This window comes from Notolabrus celidotus, chromosome 12, assembly GCF_009762535.1.
Source record: "Notolabrus celidotus isolate fNotCel1 chromosome 12, fNotCel1.pri, whole genome shotgun sequence".
In the NCBI taxonomy this organism is placed as follows: domain Eukaryota; kingdom Metazoa; phylum Chordata; class Actinopteri; order Labriformes; family Labridae; genus Notolabrus; species Notolabrus celidotus.
The window spans coordinates 14,541,634-14,566,753 of NC_048283.1; the positions used below are offsets into that span (position 1 = coordinate 14,541,634).

The 25,120-nt window shown below is 40.4% G+C and overlaps 1 protein-coding gene across 3 annotated transcripts in view; it reads left to right on the forward strand.

Annotated features, from left to right (window-relative positions):
- The window catches only part of pitpnc1b (phosphatidylinositol transfer protein cytoplasmic 1b), a 72,990-nt gene extending 48,566 nt beyond the window's left edge, over window positions 1-24,424 (forward strand). For 2 of the 3 annotated variants that reach the window (XM_034697166.1, XM_034697167.1), the window contains exons 3-11: window positions 7,728-7,876; window positions 10,105-10,193; window positions 10,454-10,461; window positions 10,603-10,674; window positions 14,731-14,823; window positions 17,006-17,161; window positions 19,072-19,135; window positions 19,404-19,490; window positions 21,645-24,424. In XM_034697166.1, the coding sequence (XP_034553057.1) occupies window positions 7,728-7,876; window positions 10,105-10,193; window positions 10,454-10,461; window positions 10,603-10,674; window positions 14,731-14,823; window positions 17,006-17,161; window positions 19,072-19,135; window positions 19,404-19,490; window positions 21,645-21,802 (876 nt within the window). In that variant the 3' untranslated portion in view covers window positions 21,803-24,424. Of the gene's footprint in view, window positions 1-1,476; window positions 2,113-7,727; window positions 7,877-10,104; window positions 10,194-10,453; window positions 10,462-10,602; window positions 10,675-14,730; window positions 14,824-17,005; window positions 17,162-19,071; window positions 19,136-19,403; window positions 19,491-21,644 lie in introns of those variants that run through there. The other variant, XM_034697165.1, reaches the window with a different exon arrangement.
- Window positions 24,425-25,120: the final 696 nt, after the last annotated feature.

Here is a 25,120-nt window from a genome sequence, read left to right on the forward strand (position 1 = left end):
TTGCAAAACTAGACCTTGCAGGGTCTTGCGCTGTTCGCTCAGGCTGCCCAAATACTAATTGTGCTGGTTCCTAGCAACATGTAGCTTGCAAAAATGGTTTTAAAATAATTGATTACTTTCTGTCAATTAAACTCAACCATCTGTAACTAGTTTGCATTATGAGATCTGATCACAGTGCTGCAGAATCAAGATAGTAAGAAAGCTCACTAATACCAGGTCCTCTTGATCAGATGTTATTATCCAGATAATGTATCTTGATACTCTCTCCCCTCGCTTCCTGTTGCCCACCTTGTGTCATCTCAAGTTAAAGTAAAAATACAAAGAAATACTGGCTCCACCTGTTACTCTGATGTAAAAGAAAGAGGAATCTTATATTATATTAAACATCTTCATCCTGCATTAATCAGTCAAACAAACAATCTGTTGATCAGCTCCTTAGTTTTCCAGATCAGTCAACTGACAGCGCTGCCATTTCCACCACGGTTACTCCCAGCCGGCAATTAAATGGTCAGTCAAGGTAATCAATGAGTCGATCAACTGCTGAAAACACATCGAAGTCAACCACCAATCATCCTGTAAACTGATGTGATGCATGAGCTGTCAGAGCTCTGTATGCATCGAGTCCTGGGAGAGACAAGCAAAGCACACCTCAGCTCTCTGAAGTGGCTTCACTTCTCTAAACACTGATCTGATAAGATAGGAGCCAACCCCACCAGGAATTTGTTTTCAGAGGCACGCAGAGAAGAGACCCACTTTGGCCCCCGTCTAAGAAAAGAAAGTGAATTCCACCTGAGAGGAAGAAAACCCACAGCCGGTTATTGGTTTTGGCCTCATCACTCTGACCCCGAAAAACCAAACATCTGCTTCTCTTATTTGATGGTGAGGCAACAATATGTGCTTGGCACTACTCACCCATCAGCTATACAAAAGGAGAGTGGTCCCGTGACTCAAGGGTGCACACGGGTGAGAAATTATGGCTGCTTCAAACCCACTACTCATTGACTAAACATGGATTCAATTAAACCTGTCTGAAGGTCATGAGGTAATACAATATGAGCAAGTCTGGCACGGTGCTTAATGGAGGTTCTCATGGCTCTGGTAATATTTAATCCAATGGCCCACCCTGACCACCCCTGTGTGTCAGCCATTCATTTCCCCCTGAGTGCTGTCATAACCTGAGTTTGGGTAGGGAACAAGCTTCAAATTCACTGACTCAAGTTAACACACTGTGTTACTTAATGTTGCCAGATATAGAAAGATGATAGAGGGTGTTGTTGAAAACAGCGCCGGGGACAGAGAAGAAAGAACAGATAAGATCAGGGGGAGGGAGGGAGAAAAGGAGGTGGTGACACAGGTGAGAAGTTAGTAAAGTACAGGGGGCGGGGAGTGGATACTATGGGAGGGAGAGAAGGAGGGAGGGGAGGGAAAGAAAAAAGGCGATAAGGAGGGAACAGACGGAGGAATTTGTGAGGAACTGAAAGCAGCGGAGGGCAGCTGAGGGGAGAGGAAAGAGCGGCGAGCAGACGGCAAGAGGTTACACATGAAAAGTCTGAGAAGGGAATCAAACAAAGCAAACAGAGAGCAGGGAAGGGGAGGAACAGGTAGAGTTGGTTGAATTTCAAGCTTACCTCACAGCTAATTACTACTTTCTCACTGCGGTGAAGGAAAAGCAAACAGAAACTAAGTCAGAGAAAACTGCCAACAGAAAGGGCAGTGGAAGAAGGCAGGAAAGGAGAAAGCAGAAGTAACAAGAAAAGAAGACAGAAGTTAAAAAATCAGCTCTTGATAAAACAAATAAAGTAGAAAGACGAAAAGCAGGAGAAGGGAGCAAGGGGTGGAAAGTAAGAAAACAGCAGATACTCATTGACAGAGGACTGGACTTAACTCCATGGATTACTGACATCAGCAAAACAAAGGAAGAGGAACGTCAAAAAGAATAGAGGTCACTGTGGTCCAGCAGTAGTGTAGCCTGCCTGAGCCTGTCTACAATGCAACCAAGACAGCTGAGATAGAAAGACACACACTTACACAGTTCATAAAGAAAGACCTCTGTGTGACAGCACCATGTTGATGAAAGAGTACCGCATATGTATGCCACTGACTGTGGATGAGGTAAGTGTGTTTGTATTTATCACACACACACACACACACACACACACACACACACACACACACACACACACACACCTATACACACACACACACACACGCGCACACACACATTTATCCTGTTACAGCTTTGAAATGAAAAAGGTTTTATTTCCAATGTGAAAGCTCTAGACTTGTAATCTTGAAAGTGTTAATGTGCTGATAAGAAAAGTGCAAACAGGGCGCACAGACCTCCCACAGTGGCTCTGTGGGAGCTCTGGCACACTGGGCAGCGAAGACTGTTCTGCACCGACAAACACGGGCTGATCTGACGGATCGCAAAACACCTGGCCAGCAGCAGCAGCATAGGATGTATGTGTGCGCTGTTGTATCTAAATTATCCCCCCATCTGTTTGTTTCCTGCCTTCCCTTAGTTGCATTAGCGCTTCAAGCAAAACTAGTCAGACTGGTTATAGCTTTGCAGGACCTAAACTCAAACAAAGGCATACAGCCTGCAGGCTAGTAAACAGAGGAGATCCAGCTGGAGAGAAAAGGTGGGAGGACTAGGGAGATATGCACCAAAGTGCCCTTCAGATGGAATGTCCTCATCACCTCCTGTAACATCCTCCCCCCTCCATTCATTTCTACCTGTTACCACAACAATGACAGTGACAAATAGCAGTCCAAAATGGGATTTACAGTATCAGTACGCAGCAGACAGAAACTTGAGCTCGCAGCAAATCCTCTTTCCCCTGAATGTAATGTAAGTTTAAGAGCAGCTTATTTAAGACACAATCAAATCAGGACTCTTACCTCGGTCCAAGCCATTAATAATGTCCTAACCCTCGCTTCGTCTTTTCAAGCAAGTCGTGTTGACTTTCAGGTGTGAAATATCAAGTTGTCCTTTTGTAACACAATACAGCTTGAATGTGTGAAGGACTTATCCTCTTTGTATACTGCCGTGGGAAAAGCTGTCAGGTGAAGGCTGTAGGTGTTTGAGTGGGTCAGAAATGTTGAGATTTTCATATCTAGACTGTACATGTTGAATATCTCTTTGAGGAGGTTGCTGGTCTCAAGTTTTTTCATATGTGCGCACAGGACTGTCATGAAATAATTAAAGGCTCTTTTTTGCAGAAGCTGCTAAATGTGCTTATCCCATCATTCTACAAATAACGTCACAGTGCCTTTAAAGTTTCACCCCCCAGGAGCTTAATTAATGTTTGAGTGCTTTGGGACAGTTAATCAAAGGGCACATAACGTCCCACTTCAGCTAATGTTTCCAACATTTTTTACTGTTCTTTCTCTCACAGAAAATGGGGGGGGTGATAATAGCTTTAATCCACAACCAGGTTGTTATTCTACTATACTCTAACATGAATTGAGGTGGAAAATTTTTACAGTACTGAGTTTGATTTCTTGTCAGGGGTGGGTTGAGCTTGTAACAACCAGGCCATCGTCATCCCTGTAGTTAGAGTCATGGTCTGGACCGCAATGAATCACCTCTGTACTCTATCCCCTGTCATCAACCCAGCCTATGTTGGCACTAATCCACCATGTTCACCTGATAGCAGCACAAGGTGATTCTGTTGTTTACTCACAACACTTAAGATCTTATTCTGTGGGCTCTGTGTTCTTAGCTTGGTTTTTCCTGGCCAAGGCTTGGAAGATCTGCTCCTGGGGATCCAAAGCTTTCTGGGCACTACACTCAAAGAAATAATTTGTTGCGTGAATGTAATAAAATTATGGAAAGAATTTCCACCTAATTAAAATGCTTGCATGTAGAGAAACACAATGTTGTTATGTTGAGTGAACATAAAGTATTGATGTTACCATTACTTATTTGCAATGTTTGGGTCCAACTTAATTTGTAAAGGTTGTTTCAACACATTTACTAAGGTAGGATCTGACTTCATTATCTCAAGTCACAATAACTTGGATCATATGATTATGGATAGCTTATTTACTTTTATTTATTTGTAAGTTATATTTTGGGGCTTTTTCGCCTGTATTGACAGGACAGCTGAAGAGAGACAGGAAACGTGGGGAGTAGAGAGTGGGGGAAGACATGCAGCAAATGGTCGACCGGCCGGAAGTTGAACCGGCAACCGCTGCGACAAGGACTATAGCCTCGACACGTGAAGGCGCTTAGACCGCTAGGCCACCAGCGCCCCAATTGCAGTCAGTCACAGGCGATCTCTCCCAACTCCCCGTAATGGCTCTTCTTTGTCAGATGCGCACTACCTTGGCTGATGAATAGGGCCTGTTGCATGTTACTGCCACCTTCTGCTCTGGAGAGGTATTGCAGATGGGATTCCTACATAAACCCGTTAGGTTGTGTTGACATAAAGCAATCTTGCAGTTTTAAGGATTTTGCAAGTCATGTTAAAACTACATGATTTAAAATTGTTTAACCTCTAAACACGAATTAATATAATAGAAGCTACATGTTATACTTATGTTGATAAAACAGACACCCATGTTGCTTTTTTTGAGTGTAAAGTTCTCCAGTGGTTTGAGCCTCCAGACTAGGCTATTGGTGAGCTAACTAGCATCTTAGCCACAGTGTTCATCAAGATAATCTGTTCACACTGTGGTATCACTAAATCTGCAAAAATGCACCTCAGTGTGGCCAGAATTCAACTTTTTTGTTGCCATCAATGAGAGACACAAAAGTTATCTCTTTGATGTACTCCATATTTCAAAAGGCAGGGATGAAAAAATATAATACCAATACTGTTACAACACTAGTCACATAATAAGAAACAAGCCTTTAAGATTATGTGGCCCTTCTTTTTCTGTCGGTGGGTCTGAAAACAATCAAACTAATCTAACTTTGTTTAGTGTTGTGAGGCCATGAAGCCTGACGTTGTTGGAACTTTTTTAGGCACTGTGCCTCACTCTTTGAAGTGCTTGGTCTGTGATTATTTTAATTTAGGGCTGGGGCTAAAGATCATGGGTTTTTTTGGAGCTGTTTACAAAAACAATTCCAAATATTCTGTTTGTTTGTATTGTTCAGAAACAGTTTTATGTTTTGTTGTCAGTGGACAGATCTGGCGTTACATAACAAATCCAAGACTTTGCTCTTAGCATTCAATCTCAGGTAAAAAAAACAACAGTGCAGATAGAGTCAAAGTGATGGCAACAGAAAATGAAAGCATTTATGATGAAAAGGAAGAGCAGCTCAAAGCCAGAGTCTCCACCTCACAATGATGAGCTATATTTACACCTCTCAGGAATTTATGACAAGCCTACTTCTTGTAAACGCGTCCTTGCTTTTATTAAAAAACAGGCGGAGGAAGCACATGCCAAATGTGTCTAGAATGAGTTTCTAAATGCATCACTCACCGCATCCATTCACTGTAGGCCTAAAGAACGGTGATTTAGGGAGAGATAAGTCGTTTCTATTTCCTGGTTAGATTGGTTGTTCAGAAAGTGAGAAGGATTCACAACCTGTCTGTGAGTGAATCACTGTTTATAGTCTATTAAGCACCCATCACTTTGATTAATTAAGCCCCATGAATACCCAATAAGTAAATATTGAATGTTGACATTCTGCAGTAATTGGAACAAGAAGGAGGAGTGTCACATTGATGTCAGCAGAGTACAGTGAAGGATGGCAAATTGAAATCTGCCCTCCTCTTTCTCTCGTCCTCCCCATCTTTCTGTTTCTGCGTTTAATTAAAACAATGCTTTAGTGGCACGCCAATGTAGGCCAACAAAATGGATTACATTGTGGTGGCCACAGCATAACAGTTCAGTCGGCTGCGCTGTCATTTTATTACTTTTCCAAATAACTTGAAAAACCAAGTTCACCAAGTGATTTGCAATTAAATTGAACAAAAATAAGAGTACATAGACACAGTGTTCAGGGGGAAGATTCAGAGAATAGCAGTCAGAGCAAATAATGAAGTGTTATTGTGTACAGCATCTGATTTGTTCATTGTTTGAAAGAAAAAAGGGATTCTGTCAGGCTGAGCTCATCCACATGCCCAAAGGCCTCGTCCTCTTTAGAATTTTTTTATCCCGCCTCATCAGCATTGAGCATAGAGTGGCTGCAGCAGAAAAACAAATTCCTCCTAATTTAGACACCATGCATTCCCACGCACTGGCTAAATTAGAATTTGACGTCTGATATGGTCACTTTGAGTTAATCTTTGCACACAGCCCACCACTATTCTCTGCAAATACAGTAAGGTTTGACCTAAGCAGCACTAACTACTGCTGCACATGCTGCCAGCAGACTTATGTGTCCTCACTCTCTGCTGATACCTCTGCTCAGTGGCTACAGTGCATGGCTGTAATCATTCCCTCAATGTAGTGTGCAGTGTATTGATAAGACCTGACTGGATTTTTGGTTATTGAAGTCTCCAAAATGCCTTCTTTCTTTGCAGCCAAATCCTCTGGGATGTCTTTTAATTTAAAAGACTTCTTAAAGTTTGAGTTGAGTCTTTTTACTTGTGTACCCTTATATCACAAATTTGCATCAACAAGCTTAAAAAAAAAAGCAAAGCATACATTGAACTGTGTCTTTTAATATCTATTCATATCAGGAAAAACTACCAAAACAGTTTTAAGAGAAAAAGAAAGATAGCTCTTGAAGGAGAATTCCCCCTTCCTAAATGGACTTAGGTAAGCACCAAAAGTTCTGTGGAGATAAGGCTACTTTTTTGGAACATTTGCTGTTGTGATCACAAAAACACTTAGTCCATAGGCCGGTGCTGAATGTTTCAATTTGTTTTGAAAAAAGAAGAAGTACAGGAGAGTCCTTCACAGACCGCATTAGCCAGCATGAGCCTCCATTAGCTTCTATAAATGTTTAAGCAACATATTAAACTTTTAATCCAAACAATGCCATAATTGCTTATGAATTCAGCATTTTTCAAGAGGGTAAAAAAAATTATTGTTTTTTTCCAGAGACTGTATATAAGAAGTCTAGTCAGCCTGCAGTTTTGGGTGACCCATATTTTTTCTTATTGCGAGCAGGGGGGGACCAGTCAACTGGCACAGGAGTAAATGAGAAAACAATCCTACATATCACTTGATTTAGTACATCAGTAAGCATTTTCATAATAAGCTTCAAGTGTTGATCTCCAGTTTGAAGTATTTTTCAATCCAGCATGTTTTTCATTTTGATCATTTTGGTCTTGTTTAGAGAAAAATAAACGATAAAGCAGGGTTTGCTTTAGGGCATAGACACCCTGATTAAAAAGTAGCTACCATGGTGACCTGTCAGGATAAAGGTGTAGCAATTAGTATGCATCCTCTCATCCATAAATAGTTATTTGTGGCGCCAAGATAATAAGATAGTGATGGCGAAACACCCAAGGCTTCAAAACAATAACTCACAAACCACTGCACCCACCTCAAATATACAGTTTGTGCTGCTTTTGAAAGTTTCATGGTTTTACTTTGACATACAAAAGATGAATCTCAGAGTCTGCTAGCTTAAGCAAAATTGTCCTGTATGGATGACAACATTAACCAGTGCTTCATGTTTCTATCTCTTACTCTTACTGAAGGTGATTTTACGTTGTGCTTCATGTTTCCTTACCTGGATTTTTTTTCTCTCTCTCTCTTTCTTTGTCCAATTCCCATCCCTACCACCATAACCCTGATCCCAAACCTCTCCTCGCCTCCAGTACAGGATCGGGCAGCTGTATATGATCAGTAAGCACAGCTGTGAGCAGAGTGGAGGAGGAGAAGGGGTGGAGGTGGTGAGGAATGAGGAAGATATTCATCCCCAGCACGGCCTGGGACAGCTGACCGAGAAGAGAATCTACCTCAGCAGGTAGTATAATGTGGTCACCCTAATGATGTACTTAGACCTATCATTGTGGCTATTTGCATACTGAGCCTCATCCTCATGTTGTCAGCTCTGTCGTTATGATAACTGATGAGGTTTGATCTTTGATCGCTTACATCACAGAACAGCTTTACCTTCTATAGATAGTAGTGGGAGATCTGACTGAGGGGCAATAAAAAGTCATTCCAGCGCAGAAACACAGTGCAGAGTAGCCCGTCTACATCCAAAGTCCAAGTGCACACAGTCTGAAACATGTTGCAGCATGTACTGTGTGCTACAGAAGGACTGTTATCTTCCCATGACCTCACCTTTCAGTAAATCCTGCAAGTGTTATGACTGAGACAAACATGTCATCTCAATTAAAGCATAGGTGGGGATTTTTAGGCTCAGATGTTTCTCTTTTTGTGAACATACCTCTTATATCACTCTTTACAAAGTGATCACAATAAATTGAGATATCTGACTATTTATGAGATTAGTCCAAAGTTTTATGAGCAGGGGACAATGTATTGTTAGCTGGTGGTTATGTCTAATAGAAACCTGAAAGGGTGAGACAGGACCCTGGTGCAAAGCAGAGGGAGGGGTATTGATTAGCCCAGGGGTTCCCAAACTTTACCATGCCAAGGCCCCCCAAACAGCATTAGCTTCTAGCCAGGGACCCCCTTTACAAACCCACAGACAATGCTTCAAAATATGTTAAGAAACATCAACTTTAAGATTGTATTTTCTTAATTTAATTCCCTTTGAATAATTATTATATTTGTTTAGCATAGGAAATTATTAACAAACATGTTGTAAAAATAATAATTATAATAACAATAATAGTTAGATTATATTTTTTTCCCTTTCCTCCAATTTTCTGAGCCCCCCCTAGCGGCCCCCACTTTGAAAACCACTGGGTTAGCCAACTTACAGGTTGAATTAGTATCAAAATGTAACATTTTCATTCATGGTAAAGTCCAAACATGATAATTTATCTGTTGGTGCTCTAACAGATGGAGAAATTAACAGCAGCACCTCCATAAAGTCCTCTTCCATGTAGCTTATACAGTCTTTTGGGGGTTTTCTTCTCACTCATATAATATAAAATTATTTCTTTAATGTACATATTTGCACAATAACAATACAACACAAAAAATTACAACAGAACTCTCATTACTAATGAGATCCACAAGCTGAAAACTTTGCAAAAATGCAGAACAGAGACTCTGAGGTACGATTTGTGTTAACGACTGTTTAAGGTCCAAAGTGAATCCTGAAGCTGAGCAGTCTGAAACATGCCTGTGGTACACTAATAAAAACGTCCACACTTTTAATATTGACTTGCCACTTTATAATAGGCTGTAATAAACCATGATTTAAGTTTTATACACTACCTAATATAATCCTAAATACAGGGTATTAAAAAGTATAACCTGAATTATTTTCGTATTTGCTTCAAGACATGGTATAATGTTTTCCTTAAACGATTTAAAGAAACCAAGAGAACTTCTGTTATAACAGTAAACAAGGAAGGGTGTGAGAAATGTAATTACAGGAATGTGAAGAATTGCGCGACGGCAGTTCCCATGTTATTGTGCTGAAATGATGTGTGTGTTTTATCTGCTTTGTGCACAGGGTGACAGTCTGTTAATCAATGAATTGTGATTATAATGAAAGCTCAGTCAAAGAAAAAAAAAAAAAATTCTCTTTTCCTCTAAATTTATGTCCTAACCCTAAGCTAACCTCAATCATTACCCTCATGTAACCTCAACTCTTATTCTAATCACCACTATAAACCCAAGGCCTAATCCTAAAATAAACTCTTCGAGAAGTAAAGAAATGTTCGCACTGTGGAGGATTTTCCTAATCTTTCTGTGCTTGTGGGACATTTGGTCCTTATTAGTAAAGATATGCTGGAACACACACACACACTCACAGACATACACAAACCGCACATACATAAGTACAGTGAGTGCTAAATTCATTCTCCCTCAATCATGCTCTGACATGTGACCTAGAAGCTACAGTTACAATTTATCACCACAGGTGTAATTGGGAATGAGTCATACAAATGAACACAGTGGTGAGAGTAGCCTACAGGTAATCTGGCTATAAATGGCACAAAAAACACTTAGGATCTCTCTGTCTCCCTCCATAATCCCCCCCACCTCTCCTACTCTTCCACTCTCTCTGACTGTGATTCTTCTTTTTTTTCTGATTTTGCTTTTCAGTAAACTGCCGTCCTGGGCGGCAGCGTTTGTCCCACGTATCTTTTACGTGACGGAAAAGGCCTGGAACTTCTACCCTTACACCATCACAGGTGTGCATTTGAACGCCTATGTTTGTGTTAGACATCAGATTACTTTCACCCCAATGCATTATACAAAACGTATTTACTTATACCAGATGCTTTTTCAAGTACCATCAAATATTTATCGTTATGTACGCGTGTATTCCCCTGTGGTTCAGTGTGTGTGCGATCCTGTGTGTGTGGGAGAGTAATTGCAAGCTCATGCATGTTTGAGTTACTAATGCTGTTTTTTTTCTATCTATCCATATTGAATGTCCCTGGTGCTGCAGAGTACTCAGTAAGTATTCTCACACATCATTTACTGTACATGAATGCAACAGAGCTCATCTCTTATCAGTATCAGTGGATCTTATATGCATCCTGCTTCCACACTCTCTATCTGCTCCCTCAACCCCTTTTCTTCCTTTCAACGCTGCAGGTATCGTTTCTCCCCAAATTCAGTATTCGTATTGAGACAAGATTCGAGAACAACAACGGCAATAACAGCTATGTGAGTATGACGCGGAGGGAGTGTGAAGTACAAAAGATGGAGTGATTAGACAAGAGGTGGAAGAGAGAAATTGCAATTTTCTCTGCAGCACAAAAAAAATGTTCATCCAATTGATGTTCCCATTACAAGGAAAATAGGGAAAGCACAGAACACAGTATTGGCAGATCTATTAACCACACATGCTGCGGCCTTGAGCACAGCTGCCATGCTGCATTTTATCCAAGGTGAGTGTGCATAAACGCTCACACATGCACACACAGTTTCACAAATGCTTGTTACTGTGTCTGGCCGCTGCATCTGTGTGTAATCGAGGACAGAGTGAGGCAACAAGAACCAACATGTCAAAATATGGAAATCTGCTGGTGGAGAAAAATCTGGGGAATCTTGTTTCATGTTAGACGGTTACATGTTACATAAGTATACTCCAAATAAACACACTCAAGCATGATGCACCCACATCAAAACAGGCTTCAGGGCTAGTGGTGGAGAGTACTTGCACTCAGAGCTATACTATCTGATGTACTTGTGCTTTCTTTTGTTGGTACTTTATGCGTCTTCTACACTATTTTTCAGAGAAGTTTTACTCCACTGCTACTCTTCATTTTGTAGGTGTAGTTATTATTTACTTCACTAAAAGGGGTTAACAAACCTAATACAATATTTTGCTTCAAAATGATGAAGCTCTATTATAAGGCTGTAATATATTGCCAGTTCAAGGCAGGATATTCATATCCCTGTTACGCCTCATCTGTAGTGTGTGACACAGAAGCATAAAGGTGAGGTGAAGTAGCCCACCTCTGATCTGCCAGTGGAGCTTGTAGAAGAGGGGTAAAGGGGTGGAAATGGTAGCAATGTGTAGCATCTGAGCCGGCAGGGCGGAACAGCGCTTTGTGTGTGTGCATGTCTGAGTGTGGAGCTCACATTGTCTGTTTACAAGCTGTGCATCCTGTGCTTTTACAAAGCTATAATACAATGTGAAATCACAAGCATCCTCTACGGTACAAGAAAATGCTGCAGATTCATAAGAAAATGCTGCAGATTCACATGAAAATGCTGCAGATTCATAAGAAAATGCTGCAGATTCATAAGAAAATGCTGCAGATTCATAAGAAAAATGCTGCAGATTCACAAGAAAATGCTGCAGATTCATAAGAAAATGCTGCAGATTCACAAGCAAAAAAGTAAAAAATGAACAAGATTAAGATTGTAAATGTAGGATAATAAAATTTCAATTATATATGTAAGATGTCATGAGTCCAGGCTGTGGTTAATCTTTGTATAAAAGAACATATAGAGGGATATCAGAAGAGCAGCAAGCCAGCAGTATTAGAATGAGGAAACGTGTATCATTTGGGAAGTTATTCCATAAAGTTATACTGAACAGGTGAGGACAAACAGCAGTTCCAGAAGCATGCACAGGCTGCCTATTATCCTGCCATTCTTCACAATAGATTCAGTCTCTTTCACAATCTATTCAGAATCCTGACACTTGCGACATTGTGGTGCTGATGTGCTGAAAGATTGAGCGTTCAGTTATTTAAGAAACCTTTCCTTAAGTATAACTTCACAAGATGCTCCACATTCCTCATTTTAGGGCAAGCTGCTGGCTGCTCTTATGATCTACCCCTTCAAAATAATTTACAGAATAATCATAGCCTAATTTTAGGATTTTTTTTTCTTACAAATGTTTAACCTTATTCTCAAAATCATTTTTTTTTCTTCTGGCTATAATACTCTATCGTAGTTCAGTCCTTCTGGCTGGGCAAAAAACAGCGATGCAAAGTGTTATATCTTACCACTACATACTGTACATTAGCTTTCACAAATTGCTCCACTTCTAGCTCAAATGAAGAAAGTCCCAGATCATTCTTTGAAGCAGTCTTGAAAATTATATATGGTCATTTTTTTAGTTTAAGTGCATTTTTGATTTGCGCACTGTTATCACCAGTACCTTACACTGTTTGTACAAAATAAGCACTTTGTGGGTTCAAATCAAATTAAATGACCCTTGATTTCTTAAAAGGTATTGTATTTTGAAACACTTACAGTTCTTTTTATATTTATATATATAAAGTTATATTTTTGGGGCATTTTTGCCTTTATTGATAGGACTGCTGAAGAGAAAAGAAATGTGGGGGGGAGGGAGCGGGGGAAGACATGCAGTGATGGCCTTGGCCAGGGAGTTGAGCCAGCAACATCTGCAACGAGGACTAGAGCCTCTGTATATGGGGCACGCTTAGACCGCTAGGCCACCAGTGCCCCGAAACTTTTACAGATCTAAGTTGTGGAAAATGTAGTTAATTGCATGCTTCTTATGCAGGACCTCAAATTTAGCTATTGCTGTCCAAATCTCCAACTCCAACATACAGTCTGACTGTTATTCCACGAGGGATGGGTCATATAAATATCCAACAGTTAATAATAATAATAATAATAATGATAATGATAATGATAATGATAATGATAATGATAATGATAATAAGACATTTTATTTATAAAAGCGCTTTAAAAGTTTCTCCAAGACACTTTACAGGAAAATAAATGATACAATAGAAAAGCAAAGGAAAACAGTGCAAAAAAGCAAAGGAAAGCAAAGCAGCAAAACAAAATAGAATAAAACAGAACAAAACAAAACAAAACAAACAAAAATTAATCAGTTATAGGTTAAAAGCCTTTGTAAATAGGTGGGTTTTGAGTCCGGATTTGAATTTGGTGAGTGAGGGAGAGACTCTGAGGGGTTAGGGGAGAGAATTCCAGAGGGTGGGGGCAGCGGCAGAGAATGCCCTGTCCCCTCAGGTTCGGTGCTTAGGTTTGGTGAGAGGGGTTAGGAGGTTGGCATTGGTGGAGCGGAGGTTGTGGGAGGGATTGTATGGCTGCAGAAGGTCGGTGAGGTAGGAGGGAGCTAGATTATAGAGGGCTTTATAGGTGATGAGGAGGATCTTGCACTGTATTCTGGAGGTGATGTGAAGCCAATGGAGGTTCTGGAGGACTGGGGTGATGTGGTCTCTGGAGCGGGAGTGAGTGAGGAGGCGTGCAGCTGAATTTTGTATGTATTGTAGTTTGTTGAGGAGCGTGCTGGGTGTACCGTAGAGGATGCTATTGCAATAGTCGTGTCTTGAGGTGATGAAGGAGTAGAAGAGAGATTCAGCGACAGTGAAGGAAAGGGAGGGGCGGAGACGGGCGATGTTTTTGAGGTGGAAAAAAGCAGTTTCTGAAATATTGTTAATGTGTTGTTGAAAGTTGAGGGACTGATCAAAAATGATGCCAAGGTTACAGATGTGGGTTGATGTTGAAACAGTGGATTTATCAATAGTGAGTCGAGAAGTTGTAACAGAGTGTGATAATCATACTTTTACTAAAGTCATGTTTCTGAATATAACCTCCACCACTGTGGAGGCTGTCTTTGTCTTTTTAAATAACACTGCCACCAAACATGAAGAGAGACAAAAATGAGGAAAACATGAGAGCGTCATGCCCCGCACACATACTGAAAAGCAACACAATGCATGCAGATTGTGCAACACATTTCGATGGAGGAAGCTAGACCTTGGGTAGACACAGACCAAGAACAGGACCATGGGAGCGTAGCAGGCTGTTATCTAACAGGGTTTTTCTTATTTGTTAGTCTTCAACTGTGAAATGAACAACTTCGGTGCGGCTTTAGAACACATTTTAAACAAGGTCAGATAAAAGTGCACTCTCCCAGGCTTCCCTCCATTCCCTCTCAAGGAAAAGTGTATTCTGCTCTCATAACTCCTCTTTCCCCTCTCTTTAATATCCCCCATACGTCCTTGTTTTTTTGTCTCCTCATCTCTCCCTCCTCTGCTCTCTCTGTCTCTACTCTCCTCTCTTTGCTCCACTGTGATTTGCTCCAAGGGCCTCAGGGTGGGATATAGCGAGGGGTGTTATGGTGTGTGACCTCAGTTTTCTACACAGTTACTCATCTACTCTTTCCACTGAGTGAGTGACTGCATGTGCGTGAGAGAATTTGTCAAGTGTGTAAGTTTTTGATGTGCTCATTATACTGTATGACCTCCCCCATCTGTTTGACTGTAGGTGTTTGGGGACACTCCAACCCCGGAAAAGAATGTGAGTTTCCTGGATATCCTGAGTGACCCCATCCCAGAGAAGCACTACAAAGAGTCAGAGGTACATACAGTACTGCAACAAGTACACAAACATGTGCATGTGCTATCGAAACAAACACAAATAATTGTAGAGCTTGAGATACACTGAGCCTCTTGAGATGTTGCAAAGGAAAAGCTGTGTTCAGTTGCATTGGAGGATGTGTTAAATGATGATCGAACTTATGTCTGTTTTCTTTATATTGAGCCAATATCTGAGGCAAATGAGCCTAGCTTAGCATTAAGACTAGAAGCAGGGAAAAGTGCCTGGTGCTGTTCACACTTAAAAAACTGACCTACCAGTTTCTCATAAGCTCTAGAGTTACAGCTCAAGAGTTTTAGTTTTACCATGCAGCAACCTCTGATTTTGTCATTGCGAAAGTGCAAAAAACTGCAGTTCCACGAGTGTCAACTTGGGCTGGTGGCCCAGGAATTGCCTTTGACAGCCGTGTTAAAATGTCATTTTTTTACAGCAAGATAAGCACATTAACATCCTGGTACAAAAAACAGCTTTGGTCATAATGGCTCATGTCCTTTTCGTACACACTGTATGACAGGCAGTGGTGGACAGTAACAAAGTAAATTTACTTGAGTACTGTACTTAAGTACATTTTTTGAGTATCTGTACTTTACTTGAGTATTATTTTTTAGGTATACTTACTACTTTTACTCCACTACATTCAGAAGACAATTATTGTACTTTTTTACTCCACTACATTTCTATCAGTGCTCTAGTTACTCACTACTTTATATTTGAAGTCAGCTCATGAATTTCCATCTCTTTTCTGAAATCTGATCCTAAGACAGTAAAATCTGTTTGTGTAGTTTTGTTTGTCTCAGTGGTTTAGTCATACCTGTATAATCGTGCGTCTCCATGTATGAACGTGGAGCAAACACAGAGCATCACTCAGATCAGGCAGTTCATTTAGCGGTGGTAATGATGGCTATAATTCACCACCTGAGCACCCATGGTCATATCTTCAGCCCGTGTTAGAGGTTTTTGAAATGAAGAATGATGCATATTGTTTGAAATGTTCTCCCTGTTTCCCACTCTGCCCAAACATACAAACATTCTCTGTCCATTTTGTTGTTGTTTTAATTCGATGTATAGCTTTTAGAGAATCAAGTTATGGTTTCTAAATAAACAGAATGTAACAGAATGTACTCCTATGTATTCTTGACTGCACCTATGTATTGTGAAAATACAACGTTTTGTGGTATTTTAAGAAGTACTTTGAATACTTAAGTATTTTTAAAAGCAAGTACTTCAGTACTTTAACTCAAGTAATAATTTGACTGAACAACTTTTACTTGTTTTGGAGTAAAATTTGACATGGAGTATCTATACTTTGACTTAAGTAATGAAGCTGTGTACTTTGTCCACCTCTCATGACAGGTGACAATTTTTTTTATCTCATCTGTTTTGAAACATATACAAGGAAGTTTCCTGCAAAGATTGGCATCAACAAGGGCGTGGCTGAGTTGATTGACAGATGGCTGCATTGTCGCTGTTTGCCAGGAGGCCAAAAGCTTGCCATTTTTAGGTTGACTGCAAGTTAGTCTGAGTCAACATTTCCAATATGGTGACCACAATCTTCATTTTTAGATCTAATTCTGCACATAAACACAGAATAAAATAATAATCAATGTTCATAATGCACACATATGGATGCACAATTGTTTATGTCCAAGTGCAGAAACCCACACTTCTCTTTTCCGACTTTAACTGACTGGCCTGTGTTTTGCTACTGAAAAGCTAAAATCAGTAAAACACCCACACACCTCTTTTTAAAATCTGCCTTTTCATTCCCTCCCTGCCAACATTTTACACTTCTCTACTCCCTTGAAGCCCTTAGAGAAAAAGGTCAATTCACAGGCCAGACACAGAGAAAATGCAGACAAGTGCGCATACAAACATAAACGCAAAACGCAATCTGTTAGAGTAAGTGACACGGTGAGAACATAAAAATCACAAACACATTCCAATCATCCTGTGGTCACAGATGAATAATGTGTGTTATCACACTTTCCTCTTATGGGCTGTGTTGAGCAACAATCTGCTTGCACCTCCACACACGTATTGCAACACACACACAATTACACAGATACTATAAACATCCATAGTTTCTCCTTGAAGACGCCCCAAAGGGCCAACGCTTTTGCAGGCTCAGCAAAAAACATATAGACCCACTGTTTGCTCTGTGCAGGACCTGAGTCGCTGGCAGTCCAGTAAAACCGGGCGGGGGCCTCTGGAGAAAGGCTGGACAGACGACCACAAGCCCATTATGTGCTCCTATAAGAGGGTGCAGTGCAGCTTCGAGGTGTACGGCTTCCAGACCAGGACCGAGGAATTCATCCACAGAGTGAGACACAGCTTTTCTTCTCATCATGCTTTCCTCCTTATATAGGGAAGGCTGCATGAAGATAAGATCTGTTATTAATGTCAGGAACCCTTAAAGGTGTACTGCAAGGTGGGAAAAAAATTGAATTTAAAGCTAATTGAATTTGATAAAGTACTCTGCTTCTGTTAAACATTGATTTATTTAGCTTGGAGTCTTTCATTTCTTAGGTCTGGAGTAAAATAATGATCCAAATTGGTCATGATCTGTAATTTAAGCGTGCTATGTGTAGAATTTTGACACAAATAAATCATTAGCCACATTTATTTCCAGACATTAGTATGATTACCAAAATCACTGCCAAGTAGGCTGTTAGCCTTAAATGACCTCTGCACTGAGTTTTATGGGATCCACAGTAGGGTCAGATTAATTAGGAGAGCCAGTGTATTGTTTTATGCTACAGGACGTCAGAGGGCCTCTCTAGTGGCGCAAAAAACAGGTTACACACAGTGGAGGTGGATGGAACAAGATAAACATGTGGAAAGGAACTCAGTTTGACATGTTAACAGTCAGCTGTAAAGCAAAGTAATGTAGCATAAACCAAAAGCACTCAGAGCAAATCTGACAACACCCTTTTCCCAGCACTGTTACTGTTAACATGAGCTTTACAGGAATGTGCTTTCACTTTGACTAATGCTAGCAATCACACAATAACATTGCTGAGACAGGTTCGACTTAACCGTTAGGCTATGTATTTAAGTAACATCAAACAGGTTTAATTGTTCTTTTGACTATGACACAATAACATAATGCTTAATGTGACACCTGCACTGTAAGACATTTCAAGCTGGTTTAACTTGGAAATGTAAGTTCCCCTGCTGCCTTGAAAATGTAAGTTCATTTAACTTCAAAACGAGCCTTGTCTCAAATCCAAAATTTAAGTTCAAAAAGTTGATTTAACTATAATGTACTAGTTGTCACAATATTGTAGTTTAAGTTATGTTAATTAACTTCTGATATTTCATTGACTCAACTTCATACTGCAAGTTAAAACAATGAATTATATAGTTTTATTGCAGTTATAAAACTTGTCTTAGTTAGTCAAAAACAAATTTCTCTGTTGTTTCAATGTAAATTTCAAGTTTTTCTTAAGGTAAAATAACTTAACTAATTTGTTTTTACTTGTCTTTATAAGCTAGGAGAATTTCTGTTTCTAATTTTTTTAACTTAGCTGCATCAGTTATTTTGACAGTATGGATACCAGTAGGCTATGTTAAAATCACAAACCACCATTATCGTGGTTTTCAAGCTAGCATTATTAACCGTGCAAACTAGCTAGCAGCAGGTAAAACAGAGATAACTTCACAAAGAAAATAATATTGTGCAACCTTTTTATGTTTTGTTTTTTTCATGTGATACAAATGTTAAAGGAACAAAACCAAAAAGGTTGTCGGCAGGATGGTGGACGAAGAAGAATTGGCTTGACTTAAAAGCCTCCAACCTTTCCATTCACTAAACTATCAACAGCACTATATGCATCCTCCTACAGCCAAAGGAAAAGTGTAAAATAACATAATAGAGAGAAAATAAATTAACCTTAATAAATAGATATAAACTGATATCAAAATCCCCTATTCCCGCTTCTTTTTTTCTTTTATTTTTTAAACTTAGAACTTGAAAAAGCTAGTTCATTGAACATGACAACATATCTAAATTGTCTAAACAATTAATTCTTGCAATTTTTACATTCCAAAACTCATATAGCCTAGTTCAAAGTCTAAAACTTCCTCAGGCTCTTTGAGTTAAAGAAAAAACGTTAATGGATATAACTAATTGGGGCTATAATGTTTTACAGTGTGCATACTTCCAAATTCAAAGCACTATGTATCTGTTATATTTTTCCTGTCGTATTTATGTTTTTGGTTTCATTTCAGAACATCCAGGACATTCTTCTGGTCGGCCACAGGCAAGCTGTTGCATGGATCGACGAATGGCATGGTGGGTTAGAGAGTCAGTGTGTAACATTGTACATACTGCAGAAACAATCAGAACACTGCTGTTGTACTTGCACTCTAAGGAAGACTGTAGCTTCAATGCACATCCTGTAAAAGTGAACTCGTATTCCATACTCTGTGTGTGTGTGTGTGTGTGTGTGTGTGTGTGTGTGTGTGTGTGTGTGTGTGTGTGTGTGTGTGTGTGTGTGTGTGTGTGTGTGTGTGTGTGTGTGTGTGTGTGTGTGCGTGTGTGTACTTTTCTCTCCCCACAGGCCTGAGCTTGGAGGAGGTGAGAGAGTACGAGCAGGCGATGCAAGAGAAGACCAACAGCAAAGTCAAATCCAGCCAGAACAACACAGGTGAGGTTGCAGCTCCTGACCTGCGCTGTACTGAAATACCACAGAGGACAGGAAGGAGGGAGGCAGACAAGGGGGAGTGAGAGGGGGTGGGGGTGGGTGGGGGGGTGGAGGAGGGAATACAGCTGGAAGCGAGAGCCGTGAAGGTATAGAGAGAGAGAGAAGAAAACAGGGAGTGAAGATGAAAAGGACAGTCGGTTTTGAAATGTATATTTGTGCCAAGCATAATTATTCTTGTATCTCATTTCAGCATAATAAGGAGCAGAGATGTTCAAAGAAGTACAGAGAGGAACACTTATGTCACATTTTCTTAGTTCATTAGTACAGTAATTAACAACCAGTCTGAGCAGGTATATTGTTTTTGTTTAGCTCTCTGTGCTTTCCACTGCTGTCCACAGTCTGCAGAGAAATATCAATGAATAACTCGCTAACACTAATGGGCGCGATCAGAGGCTGGTTGCACCACTACTAGAGCCGTCACTGTTGCCCTCCAAGTACCCAGATGGCTGGCGATACATCTGTGAGGGGGGGAGAGTGGGGAGAGAGGAGCAGTCAGGAGGCCTTTTACTATACAAGGAGCAGCGAGGAGGGAGAAGCAGAGGGTGTGAGCCCAGAAAAGGAAGAGAAAAAGACAGATGTGGGGGGTATGGGGTGTGCATGGGGGGGGGGGGGCTTGCTCATGAAGTGATAATGCCAATGCGTCGCTCCGATAAACAGTGTAATGCAGCCACCTGCTGAACTCTCCCCATCACCATCCCTCTCAACATAAATAACCAGCCATTGCAGCACTTAGCTGCAAATGTCAACCCTGGTGGGGGTCTGTGTCTGGGCATATGTGTTGTGAGTGTGCGTTGCGTGTATGTGTGTGTATGTGGTCACCCTGCCCCCTACTGGCTTGTCTGGTGAACCTCAGCTGGATGGGAGAGATATCAAAGGTAGAATTCTCAATATGGCCTGTAGCATCTAGCTGCCTGCTCTCTCTCTCTCTCTCTCTCTCTCCCTCTGTGTGTGATGATGAGAGATATCAAGCTGCAACAAATCTGCAGTCATTGCTCAACCTGCTGCAGCTCGCTGCACCGCCATGACCCCCTACAGGCTGAGCACTGCTACTGCGCTAATCTCTGCATAGCCCTGCTCGCAGTTTTCATTCATTTCATTCATCTGCTGTAATAAAAGTAATGGATGTCATTTACTCCAGAGAGTCTAATAAAAAAAGTGGGGTGTGTGAGGTGAATACCAATAAGGGATTTAGATAATGTGCATCTAAGTGTATGACACAGATCTTAAGTTTACTCTTATTAATTGAAAACTCAAACACAGAGTCCCTCTGTTCTTCTGCTTAGCACCACTTTGGCTTTTTCCTCCTCTTTTATCTTTAACCTGTTGGTTCTTTCATGTCACATTCATCTCTTTTATTCCTTTTCATCTTTCCATCTCATTACTTTAGTTTCAGTTTGTGTTTTATATGGTGGCTCTGTATGCCAATAGCAATAAATATTTCAAATGTGCAAAATACATTTCACAGAACAAAAATAAATTTCACAGAACGAAAATACATTACAGAGTCACAAAATACATTTCAGAGGTCAGAATATATTTCAGAGTCACAAAATACATTTCAGAGATCACAAAATACATTTCAGAGATCACAAAATACATTCAAGAAACCGGAAAGGGTAGGACCATGGTACTTGTTTGTGATTGGCTAAACCCGAGTCTGTCCGGCATCAGTCATTTATCATATCCTGTTTACACTGGATACCGCAATAGCAGAGCCAACGCGAAATTTCAAGTGTTTACCAGGATGGAAGAGGAGCTTGAGTTGTGTAACGGCTTGAGTTGTGTAACGGCCGTCCGTTACAATATTGCCCCTGAAATGTGAAATTCAATGAAGAACATCTGCCCCTTCTCTGTAGTCTGAGCAGCGTGATTTAAGGGTTCCAATTGATATGTGAATTCCATGATATGAGGAGAGCATTTCAAGAATCACACTATATGTATGTCCCTTGTTGAAGTATTGCACTATCAACTCAAGCTCCTTTTTATATTTTGCGCTTTCAAAATATTTATTACTATTGGCCTTCAGGGCCACCGTAGTTCTGGGTATGGTATATGAAATTAATCTGTGTTACCTCTCTCACTATCTGTCTTTTACAGGCCCATCGGCTGCCCCTCGTCCTGTGTTCTCTCGCTCCATCTCTGTGACAGACGAGCGTTCCCTGAAGAAGATGGGAGTGACGACAGCAGCCATGTCTGACCCTTCTGCCCCCTCTGTGCCGCAAAGTCCCATTCGCCTCAACTCCACCCCTGAATAACGCCTCAAACACACAGACACACACAATTGGACATACACTGTACCGCTCATACACTCAGACATCAATGTCAACATTCACTAGAGTCATGTGAGGTTTCTCTCAAACATCAACACAAACCACGTGCAAACAGTGACGGAGGCATTATGTTACAGCAGACATTTTGAGGAAAAGGCTATTTTACAGGGAAAACTTAATCACACTTTGATTTCATATCTGTTAAATAAAGAGCGTATGCAAATGACATTACAGTAGGCAATGTCCCTGCAATCGCCTCCACCCAGTGTACAGCCTGGAAGCTTCAAACCGCATAAAGACTTTAATGAAAGGCTGAAGGGTGTACAACAAAACAAGATTGAAGGTAAAAACCGGGTCTGTTGATTCTGAAGTCAGAGTTCTCTCAGTCATGAACCTGATTTTCTTTTAACCTAACCAGGTGATCATCCTGTAGACTATATTCAGCTTCAACAGGTTAAAAAACAACATCCTCTTTACTAAATATGACTTGATTATGTTTTCTGTGAGCAGTTTAGATCCTTAGCTAAAATAAAATGCACATAGAAACATCAGAAATATTAGTTTTATGTTAACAAAGCTACAGCTTGAAGCCATGCAGCTACAGTAGCACATACTGTATGCATCACATCGCAGAGCATCTGTATTCAGTTAATGATGAATACATTACAACCTCCAGTCCCCCTTCTCATGTTTTTACGTGTTTACTTCAGCGAAATTAACACTTTTAGCAGATCATCTGTGCAGTAAAAGACTGATCACAGCATCTAAGGACACTGGATTATGTTTTGAAGCTGGTCCTAATATCCTGTACAGTCGGTTCTACATGGCTGGTTCAAACCAAAGAATCTGTAGGTATTTATCTCAGATGAAATCACATCAATGATTTAGCTTGCCTTCTATATGACCAAATATCCCAGTAATGTCTGTGTACTTTCATTCAGTTAACCCTCCTGTTATGTTCGTTTCTCTGGAACAGCAATAATGTTCGTGGGTCAATTTGACCTGGGGCATATTCAATTATCCAAAAGTGTCAGAACCCCAAAAAATTCCAATACACATTTTTTTAAATCAAATTTTTAACTCAATTGCTAACCATTTAAATCAAGATTAAGACCATTGGTGTTATTTAATTCTCACATATCATGATTCAATGAGGATAACTCACTCGTTTTTCATTAAAATTCATGCTAATAACTTGTTTTAATGTATATTGCAAAGCCCTAAATATAAATACAATAGTTTTACATGACATAGATTTTTGTCTATTTTATTTTACCCTTTTTTTTTAATGAAGTGATATTGATAAATTAACACGACACCTCTTCTGTCACATGCTGCCCAGTTTTTTATGCTGCATTTAGCTGGTTTGAAAGGCATATATTGCCTAAAATAGTGGGTCAATTTGACCCACAACATAACAGGAGGGTTAAAGTATCAGACCTGATCTCCGTTCCTGCCTGTGCAGCTTAAAATCATGTTTATTGTTCCAGTTTAAGAGTTGTACTGTGTGTGGTTTTCAATTTAGAAATGAATTAGAGGCACCAACACTTTATTAGATGGTTAATATTGTACATTTTTTAAACAACACAGTAATTCACTGGATGCTTTCCTTTACATGCTTGCTTGGCTCTTAAATCAGGTCCATATAAATGTCAGGAAAAGCCATGTTTGGCCTCATGTCAAGTCCACGCATCAGTGTCTTTGATAAACTGAAGGGATCTCTCTTGAGTCCAGTTGCCCTGATTATTTGCCTGCTTTACTTCCATTTCTAGCTTTTTGTTTTCAGTCTCTGTGCTAAGATAAGCTAATTAGTGGCCAGCTCCACATTCACCATACTGACACTAGAGCAGTACTGATCTAAAAACACATCTCTCTGTTATAACAAATAAGTTTAATTCCCACTGATTCTATCAAGACAACTACAGAAATTATTTTCTGTTTTTATGCACGACGTTTTTGAACAACATGTTAAAGCTGCACAAACACCCACATTAACTCTGTGCCTGCTCAAAGTCAAGTTCTACAGTTGCCCTTTGAAAATTCTTCCAGTGTCCTCAAAAGCCTGTAAACTCAGAGCAATTCAGCACTCTCTCTCAGCGCCACAGAGGAGCTCGCCGGCCACCAACAGGGCCCTCGATTGTTTCTCAGCCCCCAGCCAGCAGCCTACAGACAGATGCATAAGGAGTTTAATAGAGTGGATCTAATGAGAAAGCAGAGGAGAACGATGGAGGCTGTCAATGCTATGGATTGGCTCCCATCTCCACCTCAGCCAATAGGTCAGACTGGTGTATTGACAGAGGGCAGTGAGGCATTGTATTGGTTCCTTGATCGCTTAGCTGAGAGCTGCAAATGGGTCAAGTTAGGGATAAACTCAATTACAAGTCAATGATGTGAGCATTTATAAGACTATTAGCTTCATTTTTGATAAACATTTACAGTAGAATGGGTTCTCCTGAAAACACATTTTCTTATTTCATGTTGGCTTCTTTGTAAAAACTCTAATTTTTAATGAAGTAAAAAAGATCAAGCTGAAAATGTATGTTGAAATCACACTGTAAAGTCTTTTGTAATGGATTTTTACCAATAAATGCAGTTTCATTCAAGTGAGTAGACGTCTTGATATCTCCCCAGATAAGCAAAGAAATGGACTCAGTGCACATATTATCAGCCATGTTTGATCAGTATTGACCTGCAAAGATGGACCAGCTGCTGGCCCATCACAGCACTCACATGTAATCTACTCACCAATTTCACACTTGTGTGCCTTGTAGCACTGGCTCCAGCAGCAGTGGACATAAAGAGAGACAGACATAGTAGCTCTCAGCTTTTTTTCTCTGGAACACAAAGGAGGAGAATAATGAATGTTTAACAGATGCAAGGTTGTGAGCTGGGCATGTGTGTGTATGTCTGTTATCTCTGTATCACTTTATTGTTCAGGATTTCAGGGCAGGAGTCCAGGCTTTTCATGGGGAGACGTGCAGGTTCCTTTGAGTGACAGACATGGCAGCTTGCTTCAAATGTTGAACTAAAAAGCTCACATCATGGGTCTCATTATGGCTTCTTTTATCCCTACAAATCAGGAGCCAGCACGACACTTTGTTGTTAGCTTCCCAACATAGGGCGCGCAGACATGCATCCACATACACACATAAACACATAAATACATGCACGCAAATCTCTTTATCTCAATGCCTCTCCTTACAGTAGCAGCAGGAGGCTGATATAAAAGAGCAAGTGCTCAACACAGCCAGGAGTGCTCACAAGTGTTGCAGAGGGAGCACAAACTGCCGACTGCACTGCATT